Source organism: Salvia miltiorrhiza, chromosome 2 (assembly GCF_028751815.1).
Source record: "Salvia miltiorrhiza cultivar Shanhuang (shh) chromosome 2, IMPLAD_Smil_shh, whole genome shotgun sequence".
Lineage (NCBI taxonomy): Eukaryota > Viridiplantae > Streptophyta > Magnoliopsida > Lamiales > Lamiaceae > Salvia > Salvia miltiorrhiza.
The window spans coordinates 23,132,912-23,151,959 of NC_080388.1; the positions used below are offsets into that span (position 1 = coordinate 23,132,912).

Consider the following 19,048-nt stretch of genomic DNA (forward strand, 5'->3'; position numbering starts at 1 on the left):
TGGTGATATTGATTATAAAGGCGATCACATTAGGGAATTCACTTCTAGCGGAGAATTGGGTCTGATCGAATTGCTTACATTACTGTTTTGTTGCTTCTTAAACTTTGAGTTACTTGCATGATCGAGAGATGTGTGTTAATTGTAAAATTTTGAATTGACTTTGTGAATGTTTGGATGGAAATTAGCATTGTTGAAATCAATCTCTTCCTAGGATTCATACGGATTTTGCTTGAGAAAAAGCAAAAGGCTAAGTGTGGGGGGTTGATTTATGCTTAATTGTTTTAATTTTAGGGGTTTGCATGAGCATGTTTTGAGTTAAATCTTCTAGAAATTGGTGCGTTTTATGGTTTATTTTATGCTTTGCAGGATATTTAGGTTTTATTGAGGGAAGAGTGCAATTTTGGAGAATTTGGATGAATTTGGCATTTTTTGGGTGTTCTGGTGTGCAGAGCTGAGCTGCGAGCCCAGCACTGTAATGCAGAGCTGATCTGCGAGCCCAGCACCGTACCGCAAAGCTGAGCTGCGAGCCCAGCACTGTAATGCAGAGCTGAGCTGTGAGCCCAGCACCGTATCGCCAGAGCTGAGCTGCGAGCATAGCCCTGTCGCCAGAGCTGAGCTGACTTGCAAAGTAGAGCCGAAATTTTCAGAGCTGAACTTCCCTGTGCATAGCTAAAATCTGCAGAGCAGAGCTGAATTCGTCAGAGCTGACTTCCAGCTCTGTCATGCTGTTCCAGAGCTGACTTCCGCTCTGACTACCTTTCCCGAGCTGACGCACCAGAGTTCGCCTTCCAGAGCAGAGTTACTCTCGCCAGAGCTAAATTTCCAGAGTTGACTTCCAGCTCTGTCATGACCGCCAGAGCTGACTTCCAGCTCTGCCATGACCGTCAGAGTTGTCCAGCCCAGCTCTGCCATGACCTCCAGAGCTGACTTCCAGCTCTGCCATGATCGCCAAAGTAAATTTGACAGAGCAGAGCTAAGGATCGACAGAGTCAACTTATGCAGAGCTGACTTCAGCTCTGCACTTTTTCAGAGCTCGCTAATACAGAGCTGACTTTCAGCTCTGCACTTCCCTTTCAGAGCTGAACGTGCTGAATTGATGATTCTCGCCAGGATGAGATTTCTTGAAGAACACGCCAACTGGAGTTACCTTATCTTGCATGATTCTATTGCCTTTAGGAGTCCAGCTTTGGATGGCAACTTTGAGGAGAAGTCTATAAATAGGGCTTTGTTTTGCATTGAAAAACGTCTTTTGCCCTAATTTTGAGTTCACGCCTAGTTAGCCAAAGTTAGGTTTTTATTGCTTTCTTAGTTAGTTTCGATTTATGTTCTTTCAATTCATGTTTTAGATTAGTTTTCGTTTAGAGTTGTGATTACGTGACAGATTATTTCTCGAGACGAATTTACAGTATTTCTTTAATGAAGTTTATTTATTTGCTTTTACTTATGCTTTCTCTAAATTCTGCAAATTTAGTTTATGCGTTTTTATTATGCACTTTAAATTCTGCAATTTCGTTTCTGCCTAGTTAGATTAGATTATAAGATTTTAATTAAAGTTATTTAAATTTAATTTGCCTAGTTAATTCTTTACTTTAAGTTCATTTAATTCTTGCCTAGGGTTTAATAGTTTCACGCCTAGATAATTTTAAGATTAAGTTTTTAGTTAAGTTTAAATTACAAGCATTAGTTAATAATTCCTTTTCGCATAGTTAAGTTTAATTCACGTAAATTTACTTTCCATGTTTTAGTTTAATAATCCCCAGTTTACAGTTTTTCTCGTGACATAATTAAAAGCCCTTAAAAATCTTCCTTGAGAGATGACATTGGGTCAACTTACCATCGCTAGGATGTCCTTGTTCTATTGCAAGTCAAACTAGAGGTGTTTCTAGGTTGGGTCACGTTTTCACCACTCTCAATTATAACACATTTTATAATTTTCAATACTAATTATAGCAGTTTTTCACCACTTTCAATACACTCAACAATTTTGTCTTCAAACTAGTGCCCCTCCCTCCAAGGAAGTTATTTGGGAGATGAAGAGAGTATACGATTATAAAAAAAAATAAGTTGGAGTAAATGAACTTATTTTTTGGTAGCTTATAAACACTTGAAAATTACTTTTAGAGTTTATAAATTGTTTGGAACTTATTTTACCAAATATTATGAAAGAGCTTATAAACTTTTACACAATTTATATTGTAAGCTCCCACACAATTTATATTGTTATAAAAAGCTTATATGCTCAGTCAAACACCATCTTTATCCACTACCACAACCAATTTGAGGATTTATTCAACTGAAGAAGAATTTGAGTGAAGATGTTGATTTGGGTTAGAGACCGGATGAGCTAAGAAGTTAAATTCAATAATTATTGTTCTTTGAGGGGGTAAATTCAATAATATTTATTCCACTTGGTGTTATGTATATCTTGGTAGATCTAGGACTCGTTTCCTTAATAATATAGCATAAAGTTTGATATGCATATTCAAATATAGGATTAATTGCACCAAATATAACGAACTTTGACTTAATTTTTTTTTATATATAATTTTAAGAAAAAAAATTTAATCATGAATTGAATTAATTGTTCAATTTTTTCCCTTCAGATCGAAGTCGATGTGGCACTGATGTGGCTCGGCGGCACACGCCATACATATTCCACTCTGGTGATTGAAACGTTGCGTTTCATTATTGTTATTAAACTCTAATTTTCTTACATATTAGCCATGGCTAGGGCTGTAGCGAGCCAAGCTACTCATGAGCTATTCGATGTTCGACTCGATAAAAGCTCGATCGTTAACTTAATGAATAGCTCGTTTAGCTAAACAAGTCAAGCTTGAGCATGACGCTACTCGGCTCGTTAGCTCATGAACAAACTCGTTAAGTGATTTATTTTAAAAATATAAGATTATTCATTAAATGTCTTATTATATTTTATACTATAATTAGTAATATTTGAATTAAGTATCTAATTTACATAATTTATTTACAAGAAAATAGTAAATATATTACTCCCTCCGTCCCACTTCAATTGATACTTTTACTTTGGGCACGGAGATTAAGAATAAAGGGTTGGGTGTGTAAAGTGGGTGGGGACCATTTGTTTAATGTGTGTAGAGAAGGTAGGGACCACATACTATTTTTGGAAAGTGTCAATGGAAGTGGGACAAATAAAAAAGACAAGTGTGTCAATTGAAGTGGGACGGCAGGAGTATATTTTTGTGAATAAAATAATTTATATATTTGAAAATTAACTTATGTATTAGAAAAATAACTAAAATTTTAAATAAAAAAATAAATTTAAAAAGCTCGATTAGGCTCGGTACTGTATTCGACTCGATTAAAGCTCGATCGATAATTAAGCAAACAACTCGATTAGCTAAACGAGTCAAGCTTGAGCAAGACACTATTTGGCTCAACTCGGCTCGATTACACCCCCATGGCAGACAATAGGAAGTAATTAGGCAAATTGGTGAAGGAACCTTGAAGACAAAATTCAGGCGAACTCAGAGAAATTCTGGCAACAGCGACGCGACGACAACCCACAGCCCACAGTGGCGCGACTTTGCTAGGGATTAGGGATTAATAATGGGGGATGGATGAGGGAAGAAGTGGCGCGACGACAGCCCACAACGGCATGATAGGTAGTGCCCCGACGACTGCGGGTGGCGGCGAGATGGGTGGCGGCCGACTACGGTGGGTAGAACACGAATTGGGATGGAAGAATGAAGAAGAACGCGGTTTTTCGTTAAGATAAGAACTATGGATTTTTGTCTAATTTTCTGAACAAGTATTAGGGCTTTTTTTTGTCTAATTTTATTATTATTTAATATTATTTGGGTAATTTTAAATTAATATATATTCCTTGTCAATGTTACGTGTAAACGTAAATCAACATCACTGTTATGTCAATTATACGGTCATCGGAGTTAAAAATCGTGGCAAAATTAAACAACTAATTCAACTCGTGATACAAAAATGAAAAAAATAAATTTCGGACAAAATTCGTGATATTTGATGCAATTAACCCTTAAATATATTAAATCAGCTGCAATATATATGAAATATGATGGGAGGATGAAACTATATATGAGAATTTTAATTTAGTACTAACAAACTAGTAGTAATAATTAGTGGTACTATTGCTCCCACTTGATAGATGCTCTCTCTTCCTCACCGCAGACAGTTGTTTTCTTTGTGAATGATGGCGGACGACGGCGGCTGCGGGCGGTGTTGCTTCAGCTTCGTCCTGACCTCCGGCCTGAGTGCCCTGTTCCTGTGGCTGAGCCTCCGCACCTACAAACCCAGCCTCTTCATCCAGGATTTGTACGTCCCCGGCCTCAATTCAAGAAACAACCACACCATCTTCTTCCAACTCACGCTCCGCAACCAGATGAAAGACAAGGGCGTGGGCTACGCTAACATCAGCCTCAGCTTCCTCTACAACTCCACGCTCCTCGTCGCCAACCACACGCTGCCCGCCTTCTACCAGGGCCACGCTAAGACTGCCCACCGGAAAGACTCGGTCAACGCTGCCGCCCTTCCCTGGCCGCCCTCCAACGGCACCGTCAGCTTTAGGGTGAGGGCGGCGACGAGGGTGAGGTCCAAGATTATGCTGTGGTTCACCAAGAGCCACGCGCTCGTCGTCGCCGCCGACGTCGAGGTGGGCGCCTCCGGCGAGAAGGTGAAGAAGAAGTCGATCAAGTTGAAGTCCGGCGTGGCGGATCCCGGGAGTCGGTGGCTCAGAATGGGGGTTGCTAATGCTATGCTTTTCGCTGTCTTCATCTTCTAAACATTTTACTGTTATTATTATTATTGTTTTTACTAGACTTATTTGCAATTTAATGCCCAAAGATTGGGGTCAGTTGTAATTTAGTTCTAACGATTTGGGGGCTCGAAATGGGGTGGGTGTCCTACCCACAAATTGCGTATACCCGACCCCAAAACTTCCAAAATTATCTTACCCGTATTGCATTAGTGGCGGGTACAACTGATCACATTTATAGTTGAAGTATGCTTTACAAGATCTTGAACAATCGAAGCCTGTAATAAATTATACTCCCTTCGTCCCATTAAAGTTGGCCACATTCTTTTCGGCACGGAGATTAAGAAAGAGATAGTTAGTAGAGATTAACTGGTCCAACAAAACTAAAGAGATAATTAAGTCTTTCCTTAATCTAAATCTGTATCTTCTTCTCCATTTTCTGGCCGACGGCGACGCCGGCAATTGCGACGCCGCCGCCAACGACAATTGCCCAAAATTTTCTGGGTATGTGAGTTCGTCTGTCACCAAAAAAACCAAAAGATCAAAAACCAAAACCAAATCAGACCCCAATCAAAACCAAATGGCGCCGGCAGTCCTTCCACCGCCGCTAACCCTCCCTAACTTTGATGTTCAACGGCCCCATGTTTCAATTTTCCGCCGCTCGCTCCAACTGGAGCCCTAGGCCCCCAAATCGCGGCCAGGCTTAGATTTTCAACCCTATTTCTCGCCCCAAAACCAGACGCTGCCGCCGCCGCGTACTCCCTTCTGAACCACCGCCTACTCCCTTCCGGCTCCAGCCCTTGCTCCTGACCCCTCTTCCAACGATTTTGCCTGAGCTGAGAGAACTAGAGCTCAGTTCTCTGCCAACGATGGTGTCTGCACTGGGATTTAGAGATTCATTTGTTTGTGAAGGTGAATCGGCCCCGATTTCGAGTTTCCATCCCCGATTTCCGGTTAATCAGGGGTGCTGGTGCGGAGAGGGTGAGGTTAGAACGGCGGAAACTCCCCGAAAATACAGAGGCTAGGGCTCAGATCAGCTGATCTGAAGCGGCGTGGTGACGGGGAGGAAGAGAGAGGGTAGAGTTTTGGGGGTGATGGAGAGGGAGGGGGAGGCTGAGAGAGAGAGAGAGAGCATGGGGGTCGCGAGGAGGAGAAAGCAGGCTGGTGTTGTGGTCGTCCGACGAGGTAAGGCGGCGGGCGACGGGGGTCAGGGGGTGGGCGGCGGGGGTGGGGGTGGGAGGGAGGCTAAGTGTGTGTTTTGTATGTGTTTTTTTGGTGTGTGTACCTTTATTTAATTAGGGTTTAAGTTTATTTAGAAATTTTAATTAGATTAATTAATTAGGCTTAATTAAAGTAAATATTTCTATTTTTAGAAAGTGACAAATTTTAGTGGGACAAACCAAAATGGAAATGTGGCAAACTTTAATGGGACGGAGGGAATACGTTTTTTTTTTAATAATAAATTATACAAGTAAATAAAGAAATTTAAAAATTGCACGATGATGAATTCGAACTCAGGACATTAAGCTTGGACATTAACCACCTACCGCTATGCCAATACACCCAAAAGAAAATAATAATGGTCCAATTTTTTTTTTTTTTGTGCATGTATTGGCCTAACGGTGAGAGATTAATGTCAATATCTAAGGTTTCGGGTTCGAGTCCTCCGTTGCACGGTTTTTAAATTTCTTTATTTACTTATTTAATTTATAAAATAAAATAAAAAAGACATTTATAATACATCAATGAATAAACTAATCCCAACCGTCTCATGTCAGTCGTGTTTTTACATATTGTTCATATTAGGAGAAATCTCATGTAGTTCCATGTCATGGAATGGTAACTTAGCAGAAAATAACATGTTTTACTTCATTCATGATGTTGTTTTAATTTATTTTTAAATATTAAATTATTTAATATGAAACTAATACACCCTAATACAAAAAAAAAGTCTATATATATATATATATATATATATATATATATATATATATATATATATGGGAGGGCTACAGTAAAAACACTTCTTAAAATATAAATATAAACGTTTTTTAATGTACGAATTTTATCCAATAGGGTTACGAATTCATCCAACAGAGTTACGAATTGCGAAAAATAAATTTTTGCTGCCTTTGGGATTCGAACCCAGGACCACGAATTCATCCAACAGGGTTACGAATCAACCGTAGATCTTGATGATCTAAGGGCTGAAAATCATTTATATTTTATACACTTAAAAGTGTTTTTATTCTAGCCCTCCCCTATATATATATATATCAAATTTTCCCGTAAATCCATGGACTATACCCAATACCCATAATTTTATCACAATTCATACTCACATAGGGCGCTCATATTGATTTTAGAGGGTATCATGTTGAGTGAGGGACAACGCGATACCCTCAATCCGTTTCGACATCCCCATAACACTCAAACCTAGTAATAAAGATCCAATTTTTATATTTTTTTCAATTTAAATTTATCTATTATTTTGTTTTACATGAATTATAAATTGAGATTTAGCTGTTGAAATAGAAATTTTATTAAAAAAAAGGGGAAAAAAATGAAACATGACCAACAAACTCATGAGAGCACAGACGCAAACTAAGGGCCTGATCACAAGGAATCCGTGGAAAGGGGAAAAAACAAAAAACACCCAAAAGAAACCACGGGTAAACGAAAACAAACAAAACAAGACTATGAGGAAATATTTAAAATGTCATCCTCGTCCAAAGTATTTTCATTGTCCATCATATCCCCCCATCTTTGAGAAGCCACAGCAGACATAGAGCGAGCCATGTCAGAAGAAGAATGAATCACAAAATTTTGCAGAACCGCACCTCCAGCTTGAGCCTGTTGCACTTTATTAAAAAAAACCTCCAGAATGCGCTGATCAAGTGCCGTCGTCCGGGATGCAATTTCCTGTCGTAATTGATCCATATTCGTCTGCGCTGAGGGATCGTACTCAAGACTGACGGATCCATCAACTGAATATTTAAAAGAGACATAGTGTGGCTTGGCGAGGCCATCTTTCCCACGCTCCGGATGGCGAGTCGGGTCGGGAAGGGACTGACCTCCCTTATGAAGAGGCCGAGGAAGTTTGTCTTGTGAGGTAGCAAAAGATTTATCAAGCCTCAGATGGCCCTGTAGGCACACGAATTTTAAAGAAAATAAAAATATTTTATTGATTTTATATCTTTGTTTATTTTGAAATTTTATGAAATTCAAAATTAAATATGATATATTATTAATAAAGATATTACCATATTTCAAAGATAAAGATCAATTTCTTGGCAACTAGTCAAATCTAATATTTATATATATCAATCTTCAAGAGCTAATAGGATCGTGCCACGTCAGCCCTAAGCCCATAATCATGTGGACTCTGGGCCAAAGCCTGCCTCTTCCTACAAGTATAAATAAGGGTCTCCACATCAGTTCTAAACACACCAAAAATTATATTCAAGAGCTCAAGACTTGAAGAGACATTCTCTACGAATTCTCTCCAACATTCAAGGCATTCTTCGAGGTGTCCAGACGAAGTTCTTCGGTGAAATCTTCTTAAAGTTGGCATTCGATCCGAAAACAAGGTGCAAGTCATCCACGTAGGCGTTATAAAGCTCGACACATACTTTGGAAGCAAGGCAAAGCCCTCCACATCGGCGTATACTTTGGAAGCAAGGCGAAGTCCTCTACACAGACATATACTTTGGAAGCAAGGCGTAAGTCCTCCACGTCGGCATATACTTTGGAAACAAGGCGAGAGTCATCCACATAGGCGTTATAAAGCTTGAAGCTCGACGCATACTTTGGAAGCAAGGCGAAGCCCTCCACATCGGCGTATACTTTGGAAGCAAGGTGTAAGTCCTCCACGTCAGCATATACTTTGGAATCAAAGATCAAGTCAAGCTCAACATATACTTGGGAAACAAGACGAAGTCCTCCACGTCAACGTTATAAAGTTTGAAACTCAACGTATACAAGACAAAGTCTTCCATGTCAATGTTATAAAGCTTGAAGATCAAGTCCAAGAAGATCGGGGGCATATTTCTCCGACAAATCTCAAGGACTACTCAAAGACCATCCAAGAATCAACTTGAAGAGAAGAATCAGAGGATCAAACAGAGATAGCAACCCGCACAAATACATTTGATCTACAAATATTAAAATTGTATGCAATTTTGTATTTATTAAATTAAATACATAAATTTCTGTTTACAGGCCCGAACAACTGTGTCCAGCGACCGAATGCAAAAATTCCACGCTGGAGCCGTCATGACTACGAGTAGCAGCAACAGTAAAGGGTGAGGGAGAGCTCGAGATCTCGGTAGGTCTCACTAGATTAGGCCGAGCCAACTATGAGAGAGGTCAGCCGAAAGGGCGGGGGGCCTCGCTGAATAAGATCGGGCAAACTCATGAGAGCCCACACCATCAGCCTGATGCGGAATCGAATTGCTCGTCAGCTGGGAGCTATCCGCAGGAAGAGAGGGCCGGTCCTTTTTAGTACCAACCATAACCGAGCCATCGACAGGCTGAGTTGCAGGAGTCCTCGCCAAGGTCAGCTCCCAGGAGGCATTGCTAATAACTGCCGGGGATGGATCGTGAATGTCCACAGAGGTAGAGGAGCCCGGAGAAGGTTTGGATCGATCATGTTGCGTGATCACATAGGTTGCAGAACTTAGTGGGGGCATGGGCGGCTTGGGCGTGACTATCTCCATATCCTCTGTTCCTTCCCCCAAATCAACACCCATAGAAACATCAGCCGCCAGGGTGGAGAATGAATTAGTCATTGAAGCACCAACGACCGGGTGGTCGAAGGCAAGCCGTGTTGGGACCTGGGCTGGCCCCCATTAGAAGAGTCCTTAAGATCATGACCAAGCTGCTCACAAGAAGAAGTAGCATTTTCTTAGTATCTTTGGGGACCTGACGCCAAATATCAACCGAACGTCCCCTATTTCTCCTGCCTTTCTTGTTCCTTCTGTTGGTTTTTTGTTTGGTTGCCAAATGATCCTTGGCCGGAGAAGAGGGCTCAATCTCAACACGATTCTTCCTGCAATCGTTAGTAACATGTCCAACAATAGAGCAAATCCAACAGAAATAAAGCAAATTCTCATAACTAAATTCAATTTCAAACACATTATCGCCACATTTCACATCAAAAAACTCAGGCACTCAGAAGCAACATTCATCTCAACAAGAACTCTAGCAAAGTAACCAACCAAAGCTCTAGCAGAAATACCATCAATGATAATCGGGGTGCCCACATGTTTGGCAATACCAGAAAGAACCTCAGGGTGTCAATACTCATGAGGAAGATTAAAAATATGAATCCAAACTTGTGCGATAGTTGATGCAGCCTTATTAGGGTTTAGGTTCGGCACCCAAGCTTGGAGGTGAAGAATGCCAACACGCAAACGCCATGAAGCTTTGGAGAAGGCTATTACGAGTTAGGGAGAGAGAGTGTTTTGTTTTTCATTAAAGTATGTTTTATTAGGCATTTAATTAGTGCTTTAATTAAGATTAACTATCCCTTATTATTTCCTAAAATGGAAATGAGTCATTATTGGTGGGACAACTTAAAATGGAATACGTGCCATGAATAGCAGGACGGAGGGAGTAATATTCAATAGAGCCACAATGTAAAAAAATGCAAAATATATTTCAATAATAAATAAAAATTTCATATACTTAACATAAACAAAAAGTTGTAAAAGTAATAGAGAGATAAAATAATATATTTTAAATTTAAAATTTTCATAATTTATTTGTTTTAATTTTATTTTTGATGATTTTTATACCATATTAAAGATCTTTTCACGAACTTAAATTTAAGATGAATATTGAATATATTTTCATGAATCAAATCTAACGATATTTAGAAAAAAAATTAATAAAAGAGGAGAGAGAGAAAAAAAATTGGTGGAAGAAGAGAGAGAAAAAAAAGAGGGAAGAAATGGAGGGAAAAACTCCTCTTTTATGTACTCCATCCGTCCACAAAAAATAGTCCTAAAGGTAGACGACACGAGTTTTAATAAAATAGTTATTGTATTATGAATAGACAAAAGGTCTCACTTAGAAAGTAGTGTTTATAATAATAATTAATTTTTTTGTGAGTGAAAAATAGGGTTCACCATGTGATGGATAGTTTCTAAATATGGAAATGGACTAATTTCTGTGGACTTCATAAAATGACAAAAAGTAACTATTTCTTATAGACGGAGAGAGTATTATATAGATTATATTTTATATATCATATCTAACTTATAAATAATCCCAAACATTGGGTCTTAAATTGCTAATAACACTTATTTCTATCATTAATAGAGATGTCAAAAAAGCCCGAAATCGACGGGTCGACCCGAATAGACCGGTAAAAAAGGAGGGTTAGGGCTAACAATTTTTAGCCCGAAAAAAATTTAGCCCGAATGGACCGAATCGAAAATAGCCTGAGCCCGATAGTAGGGGTGAGCAAAATATTCAAAATTCGAATATCCAATTCGATCCAATCCGAAATTTAAACTTTGGTTCGAATTAATCGGATCTTCGAATCGGATCGGATCGAATTTTAAGTAATTTTTGGATTTTAGGATCGGATCGGTACTTTTAAAATCCGAAATTCGAATTGTATTTATAATATATTTAAATTTCAAAATTTTAAATTTAAATATATATATATATATATTATTTATTTTTTTAATTTGAAATTTTGAATTATTTAATTTTGTAAATTGTCTAATTTGTTAGGTGTATGTATTTCGGATTTTTTTTGTCTTTTTGGATTTTCGAATTCGGATCTACGGATTATATGGTTCGGATTGGATTTTATTTTCTTCAAACTTTGGATTTTCGGATCGGATATCGGATTAGGCAAAAATTCGATCCGTAATCCGAATGCTCACCCCTACCCGATAGGATTGCCCGAAAACCGAGTGGGTTGGCCCGATTAACCGAACACTTTCTTAATAATTGATTTTTAAAATTTAATACTTTATTTTTTAATTCGATAATAACATTTTTATGCTTGTAGAATATGTTTTGATTTTTTCCTACGATTAATAACAAACATCTATGATATAAAAGTCAAAGAAAGATAGTCATTTATGTTAAATCTATATACAATTTTTATTGGAAACGAAGTTAAAGTTAGATATTATGTAAATTTACGTTAAAATATGTAACAACCCGCTCTTTTATTATATTTAAACCCAGTAATTATTTATTATTTAAATTCAACTTATGACACTGGATTATATTCTAATTAAGCAGGATTATTATTTTATTACCAAGTCAGTAGCTTCGCGTTAATAAAACCGCGATGAGAATTATTGAGTAAGCCAATAATTATTTATTTCAGATTCATAACTGACTTAGTTGAGTCATGTTATTTATTAATCACAATAGAATTATTTTTCTATTATTATTTCTTGAGTCGTGATTTATTCCGGTTTATGAAGAATTAAATCTACGGATTTAATTTAGAATTTATTCTAGCTAAGAAAGGAAGCAGATATCGAGTAGTTTCATAAACACGCGATATTAACAAAACCCAGTAGTTGGATTTTTTTTAAAAAAAAAATTGCAATACAATATTACAGATATAGAAATTCCAAGACAAGAATTATTGCTTCTGTTTATACTTCACTTTACAAACCCCTATTTTTCTATCTATCTACCAACACTTAAAAAAAAAAAAAAAAGGGAATAGTGTATGTGTGTGAAAGAAATCTGCAGCAATCCCTTAAGCGCATGCTCAGCCATATTTTTGACTCCAGCTCCACGCCTGTGTAATATTCTTCTTTGACTCCAGCTCCAGCAGCATATTTGCAAAATTTTCACACCCGAACACCTTCATTTGGTTTCAGATTTCAGCAGCTATTAATCCTCATCTCATACCCATTCCACACTTAAACGTTTTCATCATTCTCTGCCAAAGAAATTTTCAAGTATTAGTTAATTCTTGCTTCATTCAACACCAACGAGCAGTTCATTCAACAACCAACACAAACATTCAAGGTATTGATTCTATCTCAAATATCCATTCCAGTAAAGCATTCATACCAAAGCATGATCAGTTTCACAATGATAGAAAACCATTGTAGGCATAATGAACTTAGCAAAGTTACACTCCTTATAATGCAAACACCAACAATTCTTAGGCAGAGCAAGAACAGACTGCACTCTTTCACACTAGGAAAATAAGAATTTTAGAAGATGTACCCCTAGACTGCCTTTGTTCGTATGTTGCTAAGACAAATACAGTAAAACCCCAAACTCCAAATCATACGCCATTTTCTTAATAACGAAGAGACAAGACAAGAACTTAGCTTTAGACGACGAAGGACGCTGCCCAGTTCAGTCGGGCTAAGAGACGTCGAGTGGGCGGCGACTACTGCCAGCTCTGAATTGAGGATGACGGCGCACCGAACCAAAGCTGTGGCGACTTCGCCGATTTCCGAAATCTGCCAGTGGTGGCGAATGAAACCCAGATACGGCAGTCTCGCCGGAAATCGCACGCCGAGGCGACGGACGGAGACACAGCATCCTTCACGCGGAGGCGTCGAACAGAGGGAGGCGATTTTCTGATTTTTGGAAAGCTAGGGCTTTTACTCCATTCTTCATTTGGGGATTTCGATTGAGAGGCAAATCGAGAGAGGGGGGAAGCCTGAGGAGGCAGGTGAACGCCGGCCATGCCGGCAACAGGTCGCTGGACTGCAGGAGACCGCGGCGGCAGCAGAAGCCTCGGCGTCGGCTGGAGGCGGAGCAAGAGGGAGACGAGTTTGAGAGAGAGCAGATCGCTTGAGAGAAGAGGAAGAAAGAAGGGCGCACGGATGGGCGCGAAGGCAGCCAGCGCCGGATTCCGGAGCCACGGCGGCGGAACTCCTCGGCGACGGCTGGATCGAGCGAGAGAGAGAGATGATGAACAGTGTTCTTTTTCTTGTTTGAGAGAGAGAGCCGAGCACTTGTGAGAAGGAGAAAGAGATGTTGCAGCATTTCTGTTTTAATAATTGAGAGAGAGAGAATGTTAAGCTTTAAAAAAAAAAGGGAACCCATAATTATAATGAGAAAAAAAAAAAAGCATTTACTTTAATAAAGATAGAGAGAAAGAGACGTGAGGGATAGGCGTGAATGGTGATAGAAAATAGAGAGGGACCGAGATTGAGGGAAAGGGATCGAGATGTTGAATTTTGTTGGGCCAATCCTTGGCTAAAGCTTATTTTTATTGTTTTGGACTTTCTTTTGGGCTCCCATTATTTATTTAATAGGCTTCAAATTTATATAAATGGGCTTCTATTATTGGTTAATAATGGGTTTCGAAAATTTATATTACTTGGGCTCCTACGATTTAATTGATTAAGTCCAATGAAATTTATTTATTTAACCCAATAAGAATTATTATTTTAGGCCTCTTTATTAATCCTAATTATTTTAATTAGTGATTAATATTAAAATTTATTAATTATTTTAAGGGTGATGATGGGCTCACTTATTGGGCTTCATGATTTTATTATCTTGGGCCTCATTTGTTGGGCTCTAGAAATTAATTGATGTTGGGCCTAATATTATTGGGCTTCGAATTTATTCATTTGGGCTCGAATTAATTCCTATCGGGCCATCATAATTATTCTATTAAGTTTAATTAGAGAAAATTTTAAGACTTACTAATCATTAATTAGTAAGTAAATTAGATTATTTTAAGATGAGTAGATTATTAAAGATTAATAATCCGTCCTCATAAGACGAGCTTTAATTCCTTAAATAGGATTAGCATCTCATAATTTAATTAAAGGAATATGAGTCATGCATAATCATTTCACGCATCCTCATTTATTGAGATTTTTCGAGAATTAGAATCTTATTTTATTTTCTCGAATTAAAGGTCAAGCACCAGAGTTAGAGCTAAACCGTGAGTCTGCTATTCAGGTGGGCTTTCTACGTATAAACTAAAATTATATATTAGAATTGTTAAGACTTTATGCTTATGAATTTAAATGATATTGTCAATGCCTAAATGCTTTATGTTTTATTATTAATTGCCTATCTGATGTTAATCGAATTCGGATTCTGGATGGGACCGCAAATCCCTTCGGAATTAGTGTACACCCTTGTGATCGTGAGTCATCTAGCGGGTTGGCCGATCATAGTGTCCGTAGAGGGAGGCCTCCCTCTCGGCACGAGTTACTGATATGGTGATTAATGATATAAAATACCTGCGCGGGTTATTGATGAAAGAAATGATATTATGTTTGGTAAATACGAGATCTTTAAAGGAAAACCCTCGTATATTACTACTGTTGAAAGGCTTGACAATAAAATATTATGCATGTATGTAAATTTCGGCAAGTGTCCACTAAGTACTTCTGTACTTAGCCCTGCATGTATTTTAAATGTGCAGGTTGAGCTGTGATCGAGGATGTAGTGTGCAAGCGGAGCTTCTGTCAATCTAGGATGAGTACCTCAGAGTAGAGTATATGTCTTCATACATATACTCAAATTATTATTATTCCGCTGCGAACACTGATTTTACTAAAGACATTATGTTATCTTGTCAAAACAATATGTATTATTTAATAATGTACTCAAACTCGTTGAGTACCTCTTTTGGATAATATTATGTACGGTTCCTTTTGACCTTCGTTAAATTCTAGTTAATTTCAATTGTTTTCCTTATACAAGTCGAGTCATCAAGAAACCGAATATGCCCTTTTCTAATCCCGCTCCTAATTCCCCTCCCCTAGTCGCGGTTTTCCCGAATTTGCTATCCTTAGCAAGTGCGGTCGTGACAGAATGGTATCAGAGCATTTCTTTTGCTCTGAGTACTACTCATTCCTTCTAAGTTGAGTCTAGATTAAGTAAGTAAATACACTTTGAACTAGTTGACAAAAGCTTGGCACTACATCTCGTCACGCTCAACGGAGGTTATGGTAAGTACTTTCAAGTTTTAATTAAGTTAATTTCTTGAAATGTATGAAGCATGAATAAGTATGACTATAGGTATGAATCACAAGAACTTAGAACTGTTAAGTTATATATGCTCACTCTCACGACGGAACATAGAAGAGAACCTAGGGAGATGCCTTAATTTTTTTTTCATGTTACGATGACATCGACAATGATGGTCGAAATAGAGAAAGAAGAATTACACGAAGGGTCGCATGATGAAACCACGAGTATGAAGATCGAGCAGCGTAACGAACGCCAATAGTACGTTGATGGCATGGGCATAACCTAAATATTCGAGTGTTTTTCTACGATGAGATCTCGAATTAGCTTGGCCTTTTGAACTTTATTTTGTTGAAACTTTTAGTGCTCGTTGCTAGATTTAAGAAAATATCATCATCACATAACAAGCCCTAAGTTCGGTAAACAACGACACTAGAACTATATGATAGTCGAATTAGGTAATCTGTAATTAAGTATTAAGAACCTGTATGGCTTGTGTAAATGCTAGATTTAGATGATGAGGTGTTTTTGCACGTTATGATTATTGAACCGAACTTGTTTTCCGATTTTAGATATTTAGAACCTTATCGCCTAAGTTACTTGTCGTGTGCTACTTTTGACGATAGAACTTCCTTTGTTAGATGGCGAGGACTGTTTTCACCCGACGACGACCACTGCCCTCATGGGCTAGTCCAAAGGAGGTCGAGCGGTCCTTCCGCACCTATGCTCCATGTCACGGGGATAACCTCGGACAGTTCCTCGCAGGTTTTCACAGACACTGGGTCTAGGCGAGTGCACATGGAGTATCAGGATATGACGGTATCCAGAGGTTGATCTTACTGTTACCTTCCGAGTGGCAGGGATGGGCTAGGCAGATCTCTGCCCACTACATCTTTCGCCGAGAAGATTACCACGACCTCATGGGAGACTTCCCTAGCTTTATTGCGGAGCTTCAGATCTGTTTCACTTTGTGGGGCCGTGCTCCTCTAGGGCCCTACATCCTTCCGGGAGACTACGTACAGGTGGGGACGCCTTTGCCAGCGGAAGCACCCACTACTACTCCCGAGCCCTCGATGGCCTTGCCCCGAGATCCTCCACCACGAGCCTCAGTTCTAGGGCGCCGTGGTAGGCACGATGACGAGGCAGGCCCTTCTCGTCCACGGGCCCGCAGGGATTTCCCATCGCCTCCTGACTCATCAGCCCGGGCTGCTACTCCTCCACCACCAATGATACCTACGGCAGAAGCAAGGCTTTCGACTGCCATGGCCAACGCTGACAGGGTCATGTCCAACCTGAGGGAGTTCATAGATAGGGGCAAAGCCCCTATGCAGGAGGATGATGGTACAGTACCGTATGGTACGATGAGGAGTACTCATCCCGAGCCCGTGCCACCTCCAGCTCCGATCAAGCCTCGCACCACGGTCAGGATCAGTACCAGAGATGATCCGATCCGTGAGATGGTGGACGACATCTTCCGCTCAGCCCAGATCATGCGGGAGACAGGCGAGGGCCAGGGAGAGACTCTGTTGCCCAGCTGGGAGCCGGGCGAGGATGAGGAGGGAGACCCCGAGGAGGATGAGGAGAAGGACCCCGAGGAGGATGAGGAGGAAGACCCCGAGGAGGATCCAGAAGAGGACCCCCTGGCGTCACCAAGGAACAGTCGTACCGCGACTCAGAGTTCACAAATTTGATAGTTTTTAGCTTGTGGATGTACTCCGGAAACGATAATTCGTTCCAATGACTATGTTTTTATTTATGTTGTTTCTAGCTAGCATTAGTACGGAAATGTTGGTCTCTAGGACGTTCCGTGAATAAAAACCCTTTTGTGATTGCTTAACTAGTAAGCCGATACATCATAGGGAGTACTAGATAGACTTTACTTACATTTTTGGGTTGACGATGTAAAAGCCCTCGATGAGAAAATTTTCCATGAGATATAAATGACCCTAGCATGGGTTTTCTACGACGATCTCGTGTATGTTTTATGTTTCTCTACGGGTTTTATTCTTCACGAGTCAGTTAAGAATGTAGTAACTTCGAATAATGTGACTTGTACATGCAACGGTTCCTGTTATATTTTAGTTTTGGAGTTATGATAAGTTAAATTTGACAAACAGTTCTTTATTAATTGCCTTAGAGATTCCTGTATAGAATGTATAAAAAAAAGGTGTTTGTAATTTGCAGAATGCCGCCTAAACGAGGTCGCCCCCCTAGGAGAAACGTTAACAATGATGGAAATCGCGATGAAATACCTGAAGGACGACGAAACGACAGGGAACCTACCCCACCCCCTCCACCCCCTGCTAGAAGGACTGAAGAACTGTTTCTTCGACAGAATCCGCCTACATTCACTGGGACAGGCGACCCAGCCGAGGCCGAAGCTTGGATACGCGCCTTGGAGCGTATCTTCACCTTCCTACACTGCACAGAAGAAGAGCGACTCTCGTGTATGTCTTTCCAACTAGCCGGATCGGCTGACTTTTGGTGGGAAGCCCGCCGAAAGACTCTGACTCCCGAACAATGGGCAGCATACACTTGGGAAGACTTTAAGACGGGATTATATGATAAGTATATTCCCAAAAGCTACAGAAAGAAGAAGGAGGCTGAGTTCTATAGCCTGAAACAGGGGAAGAAGACGGTGACAGAGTATGACAGAGAGTTCTGCGATCTATCGCGTTATGCTCCACAACAGGTGGATACTGATGAGAAAATGGCGGAGAAATTTTGTGCCGGTCTGAGGCACGAGATTCGGATGACTCTAGCTAGTCATGGTGGACTCTCATACACGGAATCTTTGAACAGGGCACTGGACATCGAAGCTGCGATGCCAGTAGAAAGGTTGGCTCCGCCACAGACCTCAGCGCCAGCCAACCCACCTGCACGCCCTCAGAACTTTAAAGGGAAGCGCAACTGGAACGACCATAGAGGAAATGAAAACCAGACTAACAAGAGGCCATGGCAAGGAAATGCGCCGTTGGGACAATATCAGCAACAAGGACAAGGGAAGCAACAGGGTCCTGCCCCGGCTGGAGGCAGTCAAAGACAAAATGAAGTTCCCCTTTGTCCAAAATGCCACAAACCACATCGTGGTGTCTGTAAGGCTGGAACTGACAGTTGCTACACGTGTGGCCAGAAGGGCCACTACTCCTCACAATGCCCCAACAAACAGCAGGGCGCGGCAATCAGGGCCACTTATGCCCAGCCCCTGCAAGCAGTTCAAGGGCAATACCAGCCCCGCCAACAACAGCCATACCAACAGCAATACCAACACCAGCCCCGCCAACAACAGCCATACCAGCAGCAATACCAACACAAGCACCAACAGCGCCAACAGCAACAGAGGCG

General features: G+C 40.1%; 1 protein-coding gene across 1 annotated transcript; it reads left to right on the forward strand.

Moving 5' to 3' along the window:
* The first annotated feature begins 3,987 nt into the window (after positions 1–3,987).
* On the forward strand, positions 3,988–4,928 carry LOC131011631 (protein NDR1-like). The gene has a single exon (XM_057939402.1). The coding sequence runs from the start codon at positions 4,199–4,201 to the stop codon at positions 4,787–4,789; it is 591 nt and encodes a 196-aa protein (XP_057795385.1). The 5' UTR covers positions 3,988–4,198; the 3' UTR covers positions 4,790–4,928.
* The last annotated feature ends 14,120 nt before the right edge of the window (positions 4,929–19,048 follow it).